Raw genomic sequence first — 18,700 nt, 5'->3', positions numbered from 1 at the left:
TCATTCATAGACACAGTCATCCTACTATAATATTATAATATTACACGCATTCAAATTTATGACTTATAATCTATGAAATACGCCCTAATTCCAAAACCATGCGAATGCTAATGTCTTTATCATAATCATGAAGCCGCCTCACAAGTCACAAATTCCATCTTAGACTATTAAATAGTTAGGTCCCCTCACCAATTTTCCAACAAGGCCCCTATATGCTATGAATAAATGAAACAAAGTTTAATTTTCACAACACACGCTATCAAGGGTTGCCACAAAATTATCAAAATTTAACTTGCCCTTAGCTTAAAAAACGACTAAATTTATATTTAGAGAAATGTTATAGCTAATATTTTAGATTAATATCTTCATTTTTTATTATTAAAATTTAAAATTTAATGTCTAACATTTAGTCTTTAATATTTAAAATTAACTAAAAATAATAAATTTTATTAGTTATATAATATTATTATTCTCTTACAAGTTACAACTATATAGTATCTAATAAATACCTAACTGATAAATTTATAAATATATATACAGCTTTAATACAAGTATATAGATATATGTAATATAAGTAGTGTACAATTATTTTTTAAAATAAAATCACACATATTACATATGTGTATACAAAAAATTAGTCATATGAATATACATATTTGGTGTTTTATATAAAATTTTGATTAAATGTATTGCTGTAAAATAGTTTGTTTATCATGTCATAAAAGTTTTGATTATCCTACTATTTATGCTTTTATAATTCTAGTGAATAATTACTTTATAAAGAAATGTATGTATGAAATATCATGTATATACAAATATGTTGATGTAATGTATATATTTTATTTTGTTAAAATATACGTACTTTTACATCAAAATGGCTATGATAGTAGTTATTAAACGGAGTTTATTAGTCTAAGGCTGACTAGTGCTAATAACAATGGGGTTGGCGGAGAACCCTGCATGGTCGTAGGATGTTGGAAATTAAAAGACCTTATTTTATAGGAATTGTATTTTATATGGCGCTCGAACTCAATCCAAATACATGTTTTTCAACACCTAAAAATATAAATACTCTTGTTCTTACAATACGCAAAGTTTTACACTCACCAAAATATTAATGTGTTTAATTGGTAAATATTTTTGTTTTGTATGTAAGTATTTTAATTTGGTGATAATTTATATATAACTATCTTCATGTGAAGTTTATAGTTAAAAATTATTAAATAATAATTTAATTAAATATGTTAAATTATTTAACGGTTTTCAAATTATTAATTTTATTTGAGAATAATAATATGTGAATTTGCACTGAAGCCGCTGTTTTAATTTGTTTGCAGAGATATATATTTGAGTCTTCTCTTTAATATGAGCATTCTTTCACAAAACATATAGAGTTACTTTTTTAGATTAATCAATATAAGTCAATTGTTTATTTCAAAATTACATTTATAATCTTTACTCTTTAAAACGTTTAGGATTTAAAATTTAATATGTAAAATTTAGAATTTAGAATGGTCAGCAGCAGCAGTGGTCGCCAAAGAGTCATTGAAAACCAACAATAGAAAATGAAATTATGATATTAAAATGTTGATAAAAATAATAAGAAGGTAAAAAAATTATATAATAATAAAAAATTTATAAATATTTGAAATTGATTGCCAAAAGTTAATTCCTAATTAAGCTTATTCTTTTAATAAATGATTTGTAAGTGTCTGTTTAAACATTTGTTCAATTTAGAGACATGCTTGAGCTTGAAAGTTCAAATTTCCTCAAAAAAGGGAAGTAAAAATAAAAATGAAAATTCACTACTAAACTAATATTTGATAAAAATAAATCTTTTTAGACCAATCTTTTTATTATTTTATTATTTTATATATTTTGTGAGGAGTATTAGAGAGCAGCAAGTTTTGTTATTTCTAGCTATCAATTAGTCATTATTGATGTTTTTAATGGTATAAGATTTTATCTAATGGTATGCAATTACTCACTTTTCTTTTGCTAGTTAAGTACTGACTAATTTTTAATAAAAGTGCTGACTTTCTAGACTTTCTCTTATCTTTATTATATTAAAAAAAATTAGACTCTTTTATAAGTCCACCAATATTAAATTCAAACCAATTATGATAGGTGTATGTACATAAAAATTAATTATTAATATAAAATATATATTAAAAATAAATTAAATAATATATATTTATAGATGAACCTATAATAACTAATTTTAATTATTAATTTTAGTGTATAAATAATATTTTTTATGTCATTTTTTTATAATATTACTTCACACATAATTATACATAAATTTTTTACATAATATATTTGCATAAAACTATTAAAAAATAATATTATCAAAATAAAAATAACAATATCTGTTCAATAATAATAACAATAACAATGATATATATATAATAAATATCACTTTGGATCTCTAATTAACTATTTATCCAAAAAACAAACGTCTCTCCAACATTTAAAAAATTCTTAATTAATATCAACAATTTAAGTGACCATCTATCTAAATCGTGTTTGATTCAACCAGTCCTGGTACATTAAAAAATCATTATTTATAAAAATTATTTAAACTGTTAGAATATAATTAGGATCAATTAGTATTATTTAGTATATCTGAATATTTATTATAGGAGATTATGTCTTTATTATTACAATTTTTTTAATACTTATAAATATCCTTTTATATTGTATCATTCTAAATAATTTGAATAGACACACAAATTCTATTTTAATTTAGTGTCTTCTTTCTAACATAAACAATTAATTATTTAAATAATTGAGAACTAAAAATCTTCAAATTATGAAAGTACCATACTTGATTAATGATTATTTGGATAAATGATGATATATAAAAAATGAGATTTAAAATAATGAATTTAATTTGAATGTATTATTAGTGTAATATTAGTTTTGGGGCAGGAGCAGATTTTATTTTCGTGCCGTTTACGACACTATCCAGACACCACCATAGTCCACAGATACTATTGTTATATAAAGCCTGTCCCGTTGGATTTTCCTTTTCTCTCTCCTTTTCTTCACATTCGCTGAATCTATTCTATTCATTTCTTCTTTCTCTTTCCTTTTCTTCATAATTACTTGTTTCTAGTTCCTTCCTTTATATATTTTCTTCACTGAAATTGGATTCAATGGATAATAATTATTCCATGTTGTTCCCATGTCCTCCTTCTTCTTCTTCTACTTCCTCGTACCAGATTTCAATTTCTAACAATAATAACGACAATAGTAATCAGCAGCAGCATGGTTTCATTAGTGGTTTGAATAATAATAATAATAATAATAATAACGGTCAAAGCTCGAATAATAGTGCATTTCTGGATTTGAAGTTTCATGAGCAGCAGCTGAAGAGATCAGAAGAAGATAAAGAAGAAGAAGAAGATGAGAGGATTAATGTGAGTGATCATCAGTTAGGGGGTGGATCTTCATCATCATCCAACAAGAAGAAAGGAGAGAAGAAAGTTAGAAAACCAAGATACGCGTTTCAAACCAGGAGCCAAGTTGATATTCTTGATGATGGTTATCGATGGAGGAAATATGGCCAAAAGGCTGTTAAAAACAACAAATTCCCAAGGTATCTATATTTCTTTTTTTTTTTTTTTTTTTGGGGGTTCTTCAGCGCCTGCTATGTTTGACTATTATTTATATGATACGTGCTTAACTTGTGTATGTTGTGCTAAGACCTCACGCTGTTATTCAATTCTTCATCACTTTCAACATACAGCCAATTAAAAAAAAAAAAAAAGTATTAAGGGGCAGTAATTTTTGTGTTTTGTAACGATTAATTGATCATTAATAATCTTTTTAATAGTGTGAGATTATATTCAATGGTAGAAGATCACTTACTTTTCTCTTGATGGTTAAGTGCTGTCCACAAAATACAAAAGTTGCTGTCTCTAGACTTTTACAAAAAAATTTTTGTTTTAAGTTCTTTTCTTCAATTATTTCCCTTTTTACTGTTGATTGTTGAACCCAACGGGTAATTAATTTTTAGAAAAAAATATTTTCAACACAATAAAAAATTGAACAAAATAGTCTAAATTTATTAAATTTTTTATTTTGTCTTTTTTAATTATAGTTAGAATAATTAAATAATTTTAAATATAATAAATATGTAATTATAGATGATTGGGTATTAGATTATGAAGGTTAAGTTAAATAAGATAATTTAAAATAATATACTATTTAAAATAACTTTAGATAATATTTTAGTTACGCCTAATAAGATAAAAGTATATACACAATATATATAGCAGCAATTAGTTTATTTGATCTTTCAAATTGTTCTCTATATATATGCATATATATCGGTTTGTCTTCATGTTCTTATGCTTATATATGTATGCTGCGACTTATTATTAACTGAAAGAGAAATGAAACATGCGTATATATTATGCATATCTGCGTGTACGCAACATATAGTTTATGTAATCTTATTATTTTATAATTTACATGGCTATATATATTATGTGATCATAAACCCTACTGAAGGGGTTCCATATATATGGTGATTTAGTAATAATAATAAAAATAATAATAATAATCTAATCTATACTGGAAGAAATTATATATGTAATATATGCTGTGGATAATAGCAATGATCATCAACAAATCAACCAATAAAAAAGATTATTTTCATATGCCATTATTGATATATATAAAAGAGTTTATACATATTTCTAATTCAATTATTGTTTTTGAAATAAGTAATTTCTAAATTTATTATTTAAAAAAATTATTTATAATTATCATTCCAATTAAATAATAACGTAAAATTTTTACCTACAAGGGGATGATGATTTGGTGGCACATCAACATTTTCCTTCCATCAACATTTTCCATCATGCTTACAAAACTGGGTTTTCTCATTGCTTTTTCTTTTTATACTAACAGAGTAATAAGGGAGTCACTAAATCACTTAACATAAATTAAATATATAGAAATTCTTATTTCTTCATAGAAAAAATTACTTCTCTTAGCTTTGTCTACTCGATACATATTTTTTTTTCTTTTCTTTTTCTTTTTCTTTCTTTCTTCTTTATTCAAGTTTAATGGTTGAAATTTGATTATATTCAAATTAGTTTTTAAAATGTTATACATCAATCAATTTACTCATCAAAAGATTCAACAGTTCAATTTACACTAAACCAAAGCAGGCGATTAGCAACAGTTTTAAACCGTTACTAAACAATTCTGTAGTGGTTAATCAATCGCTATAAAATTAGATGCTGCAAACAGTTTAAGCGGCAGTTTTCTATTAATGTGATACAGTAAGAAAGTAACAAGTGATCTTATAATAGACAATAATTAACAGAGGGACATTAACGAAAAGTTAAAAATGGGTCGTTAACAAAAAGATTTACAAAATATCATTAAATCACTCTTCCTAAAAGATTAAGTTAATAGTAAAAAACACATAAATAATTATGTTTTTAATACGTTATTCAAGCAAGAGATTTTATTTAGATCTTTGACATGGACCTTCTTTTTTCAGTTTATTTATTTTATGTTTTTTTTTTCTGTTTTTAGAGATAACAATGATTTAACTCGATTTTTTTGTTATAAAAATTTTGATACTATATCATAAAATTATTTTTTTTAAAAGTTTAAATTGATAGAAAAAAACACATAAATAATTATATTTCTAACAAAAAAACCAACTCAAGCATGATATTTTAATTTAGATAGAGACCGTGTTATTTTATGCGTGATCTTTTTTTTTTTTTTGAACAAGAAAGCTCAACACAAACAGTAGAGCGGAAAGAAGCTAACAAACAAGTAACCTGTAAAAATAAGGAAACAGAAACTTGTCCCTAGTGTTATCTCCGGTCATGCATGATCTTTTATAAATTATGTTGATTAGTAACCTCTGATCTCTTAAAATCTTGAAAGCAAGAAATTTAGTGTACATATTGATTTCAATTAGAAAAAGTATTATAAGTAGACAATGAAAATATTAAACAATAGGAATAATGGATATATTGGATGTTCATTTTACTAGATGTGCAGATAGTTATTCTAATATTAAGATTTAAATGGATAATTTAGAGATATAATATGTTTTGATTTGATTGATGGTTGTTCATGTTGTTAAAAAAGTTATTGGTTGATTTTTACTTGCAGGAGCTACTATAGGTGCACACATCAAGGGTGCAACGTGAAGAAGCAAGTACAACGTCTTACGAAAGATGAGGGTATAGTGGTGACCACCTATGAAGGAGTGCACACTCACCCAATTGAGAAGACAACCGACAACTTCGAACACATTTTGAGTCAGATGCAAATATACACCCCCTTTTGATTTTTTATTTTTGTTTTTCATATTTCAACAACTCCAAATTATTAGACAAATTTTGTCGAAAATGATAAACATGTGTATCTTACTATATATGTTTTTATTACCTTTTTAATAAAAGTTGTCTAATAATTTTTGAGTTGTTAAAATAGCATTCTTATTTTCGTCTATATAATAACATCTAAGATATTAAACTGGCATATGTGAACATATACTTCGGTTAATTAGATCAATATAGTTAGGGACTTCTAGCTAGTTTAGTTGCCCTTCCTTTGACAGAAAAGGAAATAAAATTATGTCAAAGTTGTGTAAAACTACTCTTCTTAGACAATATAATCTTTGTTCTTTTTTATTTTTGGAGATATTAATAACTAATTAAGCAATGTAAATGGAGCTATACTTTCGATACCATTGATGATAAAAATATAACATAAAAATAAGTTTTTTTTAAAATCAATAATAGCTAATTTTTTTGAAATTATCCTTTCATTCTAAAGTTTATACTCTAAATCTTAAACTCTAAATTTTAAAATTTAAATCCTGTATTTTAAATACTAAATTCTAAATTTCTAACTCAAAACCCTAAACGGTTTAAAAAGTGATGAAGATTAAAAAAATAATTTTACAATAAAAATATGTTAACTAATCTTAAATTTTTCCGAAGAGAAAAACAAGTTACAACACCATTATTGCACCTAAAGAAAAAAAAACATAATACTACAAGTACAACAAAATGTATATAAATTGTGCTTTTTAAAACTTTCTAAAAAAAATTAATTGGGAAAAAAACTTAAGAAAAAAAGAGCACATTGACTTATATAATTAAAAGGCGAAAAAAAAGCTGGGGAAAAACATTAAAAATCTACTATACATTAAACAGTTGCTATTCTCTTTGCCTCAGCTCAAATCTCTTTACTAGCTCGTAGTCTTTAATTATCTTCACACTCATAATGAATATGCTATTGATGTCAATAAATTCAAGCAAATTGTTTAGAATAAGTACAGGAGAATTAATAACTTTTATTTGTCAATACTATTTAATTTTTTAATTGTATTTTTTTTAAAAAAATTTAAGATTTAAAATTAATAATTTAACATTTAAAATAAAAAAATTTTTAAATTTAAAATAAAAGAAATCATTTTTATAATATTAATTGAAAAATAGACTCTCTAGTTATACTCAATTGGTTCGTATACAAGTCCTGCATCAAACTTCTTACATTATTCTTTAAAAAGTATCCTAGTATTTTTATCCATAATAACATTATAAGAATATAAATCTTTTTAAAGTTATATTAATTTTGCTTGACAATATAAATTATGGCACAAAATATTTATAGAATCAAACTACTTTTACAAAAAAAAATTATAGGAAACAAAAGTTTTCGGCCATCGACTAAGAAAACTAGGAACTTCGTAGATAAAAAAATTAAATAATAAATTTTTTAGTTTTTATTTTCATGTGAAAGAGTTTATTTTTTTATTAATAATTAATTATAACATTCATTATCTGATCTAAAACTTGAAAGAATTTAATATGTATACTTTTATATTTAATTAAGTGTTAAGTTATTGCACAAATAAAAATAATTAATTTTCATGCTTGTTATTTAAAAAATAATACTCTCTCTCTCTATATATATACTTAAATATTAAAAAAAATTATTGATAGTTATAAAATTAACTCAAAATTAATTTTTTTTAAATAATTGAATCTTGATTCTAATTTTAAGTACAATATTAGTATTCTCTCCAAATTATATGTAATAAATATTTGAAGAAAAAAAAAATATAGATTAGAAAGAAAAATGGTAAAAAAAATTAAAGTTAAATAAAAAATTAATAAAGTATGTATATAATAATATATTTTTTATGTGAATAATATTATGGGATATTTTTTAATTATATTTAATTATAAATTTAATATATTCTTTATAATTTTATAAATTTATTTGAATTATATTATTTTATTAATTTTTTTATAGAACAAAAAGGTAGAGAGAGATAGAGAATGAGATAGAAAAGAGAAAGAAAGATAAAGAAAAAGGAGAGAGAGAGTTTGTTAATTTTGAAAAAAAATATTTTATTTTAATTAGAAAAATATTTTGGAGGAAAAAGAGGGAGTTTGTAATGAAAGAATATCTCATGAGAATTTTGATTTGTCAAATTAGTAATATAAAATATAAATTATAAGTTATTTATAAAATGGGAAGGGTAAAGAGAAATAGTGAAGGGGAGAGAGGTAGATAAGAAGATAGAAAAAGAGAATTTATTAATTTTAGTGAAAAATATTTTATCTTAGTTTTAACGAGAGAATGTCATGTAACATATTTTGGTTGTTAAATTAATAATATAATATAGTTATATTTGAATTTTAATTTTAATTTTAATATTTTAAATTTAACTTTAATTATAATTAGAGAATATCATATTGTATATTTTGATTATTAAATTTATAATTAGTTATTAATAATGATATATAAGAAACAAAATGGGTGAAGAAATAAAAGAAATATAAATAGAGAAAGAAAAAAAAAGAGGAAGAGATCGAGAATTCTTTAATGTTGGAGAAAAAATTTTAATTTTAATTATAATAAAAACAGAGTGGCATGTAGCATATTTTAGTTATAAAATTAGTAATGTATAATAAATTCATTTTGAGATTAATTTTTTACATATAAATAATTTAATTTTAATATGAAATACAATAATATTTGATCATTTTAATATTTTATACTGTTATGATACAGTGATATTTTGTAAAAAAATATTTTTTTTAAATTATAAAAAGACTCATGTTTGTAAAAATTTACAACAACGTATAACATATAAGTCATTTTTGAGAAATTCAATCCTAATAATCCAATTAAAAAAAAAATTCTCATCTTGATTATGTTTTGCAAAATAAAAACAAATTTTGTTAAATTAACTTGAATAGTAACATATAATAATGATTTATAATACTAGTAAAGATAATGATAAAACAAAAGTAAACAATTAATATAAGTAAGGACCATTCAAAAGGTTAATTATGAGAAAAGGACAATGTATGCACCAAAAGTCCAAAATTATTTAGACCGAATAATACATTCAGGGCTTGTTTGGGTGAATTTTAAGAAAAGATCTTTTTTTGAGTTATCTTTTTTTAAAAGATCTTATAGAAAAGTAAAAGTAATTTTATGTTTGGATATCTCATGTAAAAAGGTCTTTTTATCAATCAATTATATTTGGGTATAACAATATAAAAATACTTTTTTGTTTATTTATTACATGAAAAACATCTTTTTTTTTAAGGAAAAAAGATCTTTTAAAAAAAGATGTAAATTACAGCTTCTCAAAAAAGATCTTTTTTTTTATTTTACTAGTGCTTTTACTTTTACTACTAGAAATTTGCCAAACACGTTAAAAAATAAAAAAAGATCTTTTTTCATTGAAAAAAGATCTTTTTTTAACAAAATAATAGCACCCAAACATGCACTTATTTAAAAAAAAAAAAAAGGTTAAAGAGCTACATAGCCCTAAAAACGTTAGCATAGAGAAAGCCTCCAGCCTAAGAAAAACTACCACACACCTGTACACCCCTCAAATAAAGAGCCCTAGAAACATTTGTAATTTGCAAAGAAAACGCAAAAGACCATTTGTAATTTGCAAAGGTGGTTTCACAAACATAGACACACCCAACACCGAGTCAAATCTAAGAGTCAGAGCACCTTAACAACTGACTACCATTAGAAGTCGCAATAGATTGAATAATACATTGCAGATTTTATGGATGTAACTGAAGAAGGAGGAAAATTAATTAGGAAATGAATGATTAGAAGAATAATTAAATAAAAGATATTATTCTCAACTTATTAACTTATTAAATAAAGTTGCGAGGTCCTTCTATTCAATTTTTTAAAATTGTTTGGAAAACAATAAAAAACAGGTTAAAAACGTATAAACTTATCTTATTTTATATTTATTAATTAATTATTATATTAAAATAATTAAATAATATTAAATATAATAAATATTTTTGTGGAGATTGGCCGCTGTATAATTCGTCTGTCGATAAGTATCTGCAAGCTTTCTGTTAGGATGAGTTATACGGCAATGAGAGAACAAGAGGGTGGTACCTGCAAAAAGCATTCCGACACTCAAGTCAGTAAATGAATAATAGGCTTTGCAAATTACAATAATCTGAACAACATTCTTACCCTTTCTTTTATATCTGAATCGAAGAGTAACAGTTATGTCTACGAGTAATTTTGCTTTAAACGGAGAGTAATAGCATATTTGAGCGTTTTGGTATTTGTTTTGATGACTGTTATTGATAACCGACTTATAACGTATATAACTGAGTCATGATGTATAGCCGAGCTATAACAGCCGTATTATAGTCCCCAAACTTGACCTAGTGATATTTTGACGAAATAGGTTGAGCTTTTATTGATGAGTTATAGCTCAGTATTTGATAGATATATAAAGCCCCAACTCAACTTGTTTGATCAAAATAAATATAAAAAAATATAAAAAGTGGAACAATTAAATGGGGAAGTGTAAGTTTTTCTTGAAAAAGAAAATGGAAAGAAAAGTAGTCTTGCCATTAATTAGGTAGTAAGTAGCGCTCCAATTTTTAAGGTGAGTGAGTACCATTGGTTTTGATAGAAATAACGATTGTGATTAAAGAGATGAAATTGAACCGATTTGCATATGTATTTGGAATCCTGAAGGTTTTCATTAAAGGAACTTTAGTTTGATTAAAGACGTTTGGCAAGAGTAAAACATGAGTAAAAGAGGTCAGTTTTTCTTTTATTTTTGATTCTGATTTCTTCGTCTTCTTCTTGTTTTCCAGTTTTTCTTTCGAAAAAATCATGGTGAGAAAAAGGGAAAGGAAAAACTGAAAGATGGTAAAGATGGTTCTTACAATTGGGTTAGTGAGGATGTTAAAATTCGAGGTTCTCTTTTTATGGACACGGGTAGCGTGGCTGAGATTGACGTTTCAAAAATAGTTAGGAGAGGTTTTGGGGTGAGGATTGAGTTGCTTCCATGCACTAGGGTTGATCGTGTTTTCATAGAAAAATAGATTTTGAATATTTTTACATGCAGAAGATAATCAGATGTATATTTGCTCACAAAATAGTCCTGAGACCGCTGATCAGCAAATGACTCTTTGTTCTCCTTCAGCGTGTGGGCATACTTTTGAACATCTCCACAACATCGCCTCGCGATCCAACGACTTTGACTACACATGTTGCATTGAAACAATATGATTAGGATGCCTAGTATTGGTACGAAGATGAATATAACTAAGTTATTAACAAAATTAAAGTCAATTTACATACCAGCCTGGCATTCGTCTTCATGAAGGTCGCTAAACTGCTAGTATACTTGGACGACCTGGGCGAGACCCTATTAGTTTTGTTGGTGAGACGTTGATGCCGGAACCCCTCATCGGTCTCCTAATGAACATACAAAGCCTTCTTTATGTCTTGTCAGAGCCACTGTGTCTGGTGGTCCGTCTTTGACGAACATCATCCAGCATCTGCTGGAGCCCTCAACCCATTCTATGGTCGAAACATCTTCGTGATGGTAAGGTCGTACTCAGTGTCCCACCTAAAGTGCAGCTACAAGAAGAAAACTTTAAAATTAGTTAAGCAAGAGAGAAGATATAAACTAGTTAAAAAGGTTTGAACATAAAAAAAAATATTAATTACTACCCATTTCTGAAATCATCGCTCCTTGATCTCAATGGGGATCTTCGTGTAGCTGGGCCAAGGATGGTCATACATCATCTTGATGACATTGGTCATCTTCTGAGTACACGCGTTGTTGTTCGGCTCAAACCTAACAACCCACAAACAAGAATCAACATAAATCTACTAGACAGGAATCAATTAGCAGGAACTTTCAGCAACAAAGTTAATCATAATCATTAAAACTTAAAAACACTAACTAGTTAACTAAATCAACCCAAATTCACTAAGCAAGAATCAATTTTCAAGAACTTCCAGTAATAAAGTTAATCATAATTATTGAAACTTAAAAACACAAGCCAACCATCCAAATCAACCAAAATCTACTAAATAGGAATAAAATTTCAAAAACTTTCAGCAATAACCATAATCATTGAAATAAGAAACACTAAACAGGCAACCAAATCAACCTAAATCTACTAGACAAGAATCAATTATCAAAAACTTTTAGCAACAAAGTTAACTATAATCATTGAAACTTAAAAATACTAACCATCATTCAAACCTAAATCTACTAAACTAAAATCAATTTTTAGGCACTTTCAGCGATAACCATAAATAAGAAATACATGAGACTCAACTTGATACTTACCCTGTGTTGCCATCAGGCCAAACCTTCAACCGTACGATGGGAGGTGGTGATGGGGGCATCAGCTACTGGCTCATTGCCATTGCTGGTCTCTAGGGCTGCGGCATTCGTCGTTAGAGGCGGCATCGACGTGGATGCTGGCTGCTGAGTTGTAAGAGGCGACGTCATACACGGAGGCACGTAGTTGGGATTATGGACCATGATGAACGGTTGGTCCGCTAAACTCGCAACCTGCGGCATCACCGGGGTGGTCGGAGTGGAGGAAGATGAGCCAGAAGTCCCGTGGGTATCAGAAGAAACCCTCCCTCTACTCCAACCATGGCTATGACCACGACCAGCAGCCTAATCCGCAGCACCTCTACTTGTCGACATGTCTACAAATATCAAATTATCAAACAATCTCAACAGCAATTTCTCAGTAAAACTGTTATCAACACAGCAATTAGCACAATTAGACAATTTCAAACACTTCGACAATTTAAAACCTAATGTGTATTGAATCTAACCTAACTTAATCAACCTAAATTCACTAAGATTAGAAAACTAAACTAAACTAACTTTGAAACTAATTGAAAATTAAAATTGAAATTCAAAACCTAATTTTCCTCCTTGGACACCAAATGCACATTTCTCGGGGTTTAATCTCATATTGTACTTTCAAATTTGTGCAAAAAATCTTGACAAGGTCGTCCACGTGAGATTTCCGATTTTGGTTTTCGCAACCATGTCATCAACATAAACTTTGATGTTCTGACCAATTTGCTTGGCAAACATTTTGTGCATAAGCCGGTGATAAGTAGTCCTTGCATTTTTAAGGCCAAAAGTCATAACTTTATAGCTAAAATTACCGTATTCAGTTATGAAAGCAGTTTTGTCTTGGTCTGATGGATGCATGAGGATCTGGTTATATCTAGAATATGCATCCATAAAACTTAAAGTGCCAAAGCCAAATGAATTATCAACTAAAGTATCAATGGATAGTAAAGGATATGCATCTTTAGGACATGCTTTGTTTAAATCAGTGAAGTCGACGCACATGCACCATTTACCATTATGTTTCTTTACCATGACAACATTAGCTAACCATGTTGTGAACTTGATTTCTCGGATGAAATTGGCACCAATGAACTTTTTGGTCTTCTCCAAGGATGCTTCTTTCTTTTCCAATCCAAGGTTACTTTTTTCTATGCTATAGGTCGGATTGAGGAGTTAATTGCCAGCTTATGAGATATTACAGAAGGATCAATACTGGGCATGTCAGCAGAAGTCCAAACAAAGAGGTCGGCATTTTGTTGAAGAAATTGGCTGATTTTTTCTTTCTCTTCTTCTTGAATGGATGATCCTACAAAAGTGAACTTGTTTGAATCGTTAGTTAAAGGGATTGATGCATGCGCATCTTTATTAGTTTTTAGTTATTATTTCTTTAAATAGTGGTAGTGACTTATTATTTTTATTAGGAATTTCATGCTTTTAATATATGTTCTTAGCATTTCTTTCCTTAAATTCAAGATAGAGATTTTTCTTTGCTTTAATTAAGATTATTGGTGCTTTGATCAATGCTCTTTAGAGTTGTTTTGTGCTTTGATAAGTGTAGGAAATGAAATAGAAATTAAAAGAAGAAAGGAGGAAGCCAATGACGCACTTTGGAAGAAAGGACACGCTTTAAAAGCTTAGGATACACTTTTTTCAAACTCAAAAGATTAATCTAGAAGCTTTGCCGTCCAACGTGATGATCATGGCGTCCAACGACATTTGTGCGTACAGATGCCCCATGCATACGCACAATTGTTAAAATAGCGAAATCATGCGTACGCATGCCCCATGCATACGCACAAGTGGTGAAATCAGCAAAGGCATGCATATGCATGACCCTAGTTTCACGTCCCACGCCAGTTCTGTGACATCCCACGCTAAAGCAAAACAAAGCATAATTTGGGCCATGTTGAAGTAACGTTGCAGGCGTCCCACGCCCCTCACTTGGCGTGGCACAGCAGAGGCCAAAATGGGCCATCCTTTGATGAAAAAGTTTGGCATTGCACTTTGCTCCACATCCAATCTCATAGGCTTCAATTTCCTTATTCATTCCTCAATTCTCCAAACTTCCAAATGGATCAAGCCAATGGAATCAATCTCAATTTAGTTGAATTTAATTTGATTTTTCATTTAGAATAGGCTATAAATAAAGGATGAAGGGGACACTACAAGGGGGTTTCTCTCCTACTTTTCTCCTATTCTTACCTTTCACATTTTAAAAGCCATAAGTGGCTAATTCCCTTTTCATTGGGGAAGGAGCTCTATTGAATTTAATGGATCAATTGTGATTTATTCTTCATTTTCAATTCATCTTTCATTTGTTTCTTTCGAAAGAATCTTCGTTCTTCACTCCAAGGATTAAAATCTATTGAAAGATAGTTTGAATCTCATTTGAATCCTATGAAAACTTGAGAGAGGGATCATAGGAATTAAGCTAGAAGTTCTTTCTCCCAATTTGATGATTCTGGGTTTTGGGATTGATATATGAAATATAATCAACCCATAGCTTGATTCATGAAATTGTGTGGCTCTAAATCAGAGACCAATCTTCATCTCTTCTTATGAGCAATTAGATCAAGGAATTGGCAATTGATCAAGTTAAGAGAGATTGAATTACCAAGACATTGGAATTTAATCACTTATAATTTGCCAAGAGATCAGTGATTGTATGATTGAAGTTGAGATGGAAAACTATTTGATAAAAAGAAATCAATATCTCTGTACCCCAATGATCTTCCCTTATTCTCTTATTCCCTTTCCTTATTAATTGCTTTCAATTAATGCTCATTTACATTGCTTTCTTTACATTCTTGTACTTTACTTTTTTTGCAATTTACTTTTCTAGTCTTTACATTCTAGAAATTTAAATTTCCAACAATTTCATTTACGTTCTTTATTTTCAAGTCATTTATTGCCTCAATTTACTTATTGCTTAAGTCATTTAAATTTTATGCTTATATTATCAATTGTTCCTCATTAAATTGTGAATTATCTTACTAGAATATTCAATCAATAATTACTTGCTTAATTTCTTAATCTTCATGGGATCGACACTCACTCACCATGAGTTTATTACTTGGTACGACCTGGTACATTTGCCGGTAGTTATGCGAGATTAAAAAATCTCATATCATGGATTTTTTGTAACTCCTCCATTGGGGTAGGACGATCTTGAAACTCGGCGCATGGGTCTAACTCGGCTAAAGAAGGAAGCTCGAGCGAGTTGTAGATGACATTTATTTATGCACCTATAGCTCGGTGGGATATAGGCATTTTGAGACTGATGTTATAGTAGTGCCGAGCTTTACGGTGGTCACTGTGAATTATTGCAACAAGGTTGTCTTGCACATGAAACTTAACACAGAGATGAATTGTAAAGACAATTGCACCGAACTTATTCAAAAAAGGTCGACCAAGGATTAGGTTATAAGGACTAAAACAATCAACCACAATGTAACAGCCCAGACCACCCACTAGCATGAGATTGTCCGCTTTGACACACAAGGCCTCATGGTTTTGCTTTTGACGATAGGGATGATAGCCGAAGCCCCCCACACTCACTCGTCAAAACGCGTCATGCTAGGGAGAGGTATCCACACCCTTATAAGGCATGCTTCGTTCCCCTCTCCAACCGATGTGGGCCTTACAATCCACCCCCTCTAAGGGAGTCCAGCGCCCTCGCTGGCACATCGATCCGGGTTCTGGCTCTGATACCATCTGTAACAGCCCAGACCACCCGCTAGCATGAGATTGTCCGCTTTGGCACACAAGGCCTCACGGTTTTGCTTTTGACGATAGGGATGATAGCCGAAGCCCCCACACTCACTCGTCAAAACGCGTCATGCTAGGGAGAGGTATCCACACCCTTATAAGGCATGCTTCGTTCCCCTCTCCAACCGATGTGGGCCTTACACACAAGGTATTAAACATCTAGAATTTTAGTTAGAGGGCTCACACCAAGTATGGTTTGTAACCACACTGATCCCAATACGGGTACTCATTCACCTGAAAATCCGATCAGGTCTCCAGTGGATGGTTGCAATATGTTATCACTCAATTTCATTTTCTGAATGTGGAGTAAAATAAAACATCGGCGCTGCTGCCTGGGTCCAACAAGATTTTGTGAACTATTAGCTCTCCTAGTTAAATGGAGATGACAACGGGGTCGTCCAGGTTAAGTTTGGCTGAATTGAAATCGGACTGTTGGAATATCATTTCAGGCAAGTTGGGCAAAGTCTGATGATTGTTGATGGTGCTTTCCACAGCGAGTGTATCTCGGTAAGTGCGTTTGCGAGCAGAGCTCGAGGCTCCACCACCAGCGAAGCCCCTAGATATGTAATTAATCACACCTCGGGGTTGATTGCATTGATTTATATATGCTTTGTCTTTATCTCGAGAAGATTGACCTGTAGAAGATAAATCAGATTGATGTGGGTTGCGCTTTTGGATGTGGCCACTGATGTATTTGTCCAGATGTCCTTGCCGAGCTAAGCGCTCGAGCAAGTCTTTGGCTACAACACACTCATTATTAGTGTGCCTGTGTTTTTTATGAAAAGCACAGTACTTTGTCTTGTCCACATTCTTCATATCTTGGTAGGTTTTAGCCTTTTGAGGAGGTTTGATTAGCTTCGAATTTATTATTTCCTTGATGATTTCCTCCATTTTGGTGTTGATCTGGGTGTAAGAATCATAACACGGTGTAAACCGGAAAGGTTTCTTGTTGTCCCGAGCTTTATCATCGTCCTTATTGGTTTGACTCTTCTCAGATTTTTGAGCTTAGTGCAGCTCTTCAATCTCCATTTGACCCCTTGGTTTTCTCTTGAAACTCGGCCAAGGTTTTGGGTTTGGCCACTGTGATGGCTTCTTGGAACTTCCCGAGACGGAGTCCACTTTCTATAGCATGTAGGTGTACCTCAGGGTGAAGGTTTGGGATGTTCATCGCTACTTTGGTAAAGTGGGTGACATATTCCCTTAAACTTTCGTGCTGTCCTTGCTTGATAGTGTTCAAATAGTCGGAATCATGTAGATAGATGGAAGATGTAGCGAACTGATCTTTGAATTGCTTAGCGAGCTCCTGAAAGTGTGAAATTGAACCTGCAGGCAAAGATGAAAATCAATCAAGTATAGGACCGTCTAAAAAAGTAGGAAAATAACGACATAAAATAGAATCGAAAGCATCGTTAACTATCATCATAGATCAGAATTTCTTGACGTGTTTTTTCGGATCTCCTATGCCATTGTAAGGAGTCAAAGTGATTGGTAATGCAAAGTTCCTCAGTAGTTTGAAATTCATGACGTCAGCCGTGAATGGTCCAACAACATTGTCCAATCCATCATCGTCATCGTTTTGTTGTTGGTCTCCCTCTGGGTGTTGAGTTTTAGAGATATGTGTTGGATCAAAGTTTTCTTCCTCGTCATCTTATCGTTCATTATGATCATAGTTATGAGCAATCCGAGCATTGGTTAGCTCGGCTATCTGGTTTGCCATTCTTTGATTTTCTTCCACCATACGCTGATTAGCTTGTTGTAGCTCCATTACCATCCGAAGAAGCTCGGATGGTGTGGGAGGAGCTAGTCAGCCATGAACAGGAATGGGGGTTTTGGGACCTAAAGAAAGAAGAGTTTTTATTTCTAAGTCTCACGGTGGACGCCAATTATTCTTGTGGAGGTTGGCCACTGTATAGCTCGTCCATCGATGAGTATCTATAAGCTTTCCGTCGGGATGAGTTATACGTCGGCAATGAGAGAACAAGGAGGTAGGTACCTGTAAAAAGCACTCTGATGTTCAAGTCAATAAATGAATAATAGGCTTTGCAAATTGCAATAATCTAAACAATATTTTTACCCTTTCTTTTATATCTAAATTGAAGAGTAACAGTTATATCTTCGAGTAATTTTAATTTAAACGGAGAATAATAGTTGAGCGTTTTGATATTTGCTTTGATGATTGTTATTGATAACCGACTTATAATGTATATAGCTGAGTCATGACATATGGTCGAACTATAACGGCCGTAT

At 29.9% G+C, this 18,700-nt stretch overlaps 1 protein-coding gene across 1 annotated transcript; it reads left to right on the top strand.

Annotated features, from left to right (window-relative positions):
• The first annotated feature begins 2,935 nt into the window (after window positions 1-2,935).
• LOC112755066 (uncharacterized) lies at window positions 2,936-6,674 on the top strand. The gene is made up of 2 exons (XM_025802965.2): window positions 2,936-3,601; window positions 6,151-6,674. The coding sequence occupies exons 1-2, from the start codon at window positions 3,159-3,161 to the stop codon at window positions 6,326-6,328; spliced, it is 621 nt and encodes a 206-aa protein (XP_025658750.1). The 5' UTR covers window positions 2,936-3,158; the 3' UTR covers window positions 6,329-6,674.
• The last annotated feature ends 12,026 nt before the right edge of the window (window positions 6,675-18,700 follow it).

The sequence above is a fragment of the Arachis hypogaea genome, chromosome 16 (assembly GCF_003086295.3).
Source record: "Arachis hypogaea cultivar Tifrunner chromosome 16, arahy.Tifrunner.gnm2.J5K5, whole genome shotgun sequence".
Taxonomy (NCBI): Eukaryota; Viridiplantae; Streptophyta; class Magnoliopsida; order Fabales; family Fabaceae; genus Arachis; species Arachis hypogaea.
Note: the sequence above shows the minus strand (reverse complement) of the source record. Positions and strands in the feature narration are given on the sequence as shown.

Excerpts from the sequence above, each read along its gene's own strand:
- LOC112755066 (XM_025802965.2), top strand. The coding sequence starts at position 3,159 with ATGGATAATAATTATTCCATGTTGTTCCCATGTCCTCCTTCTTCTTCT. Across the intron at positions 3,602-6,150 it reads AAAAACAACAAATTCCCAAG|GAGCTACTATAGGTGCACAC; the intron begins GTATCTATATTT and ends TTTTACTTGCAG.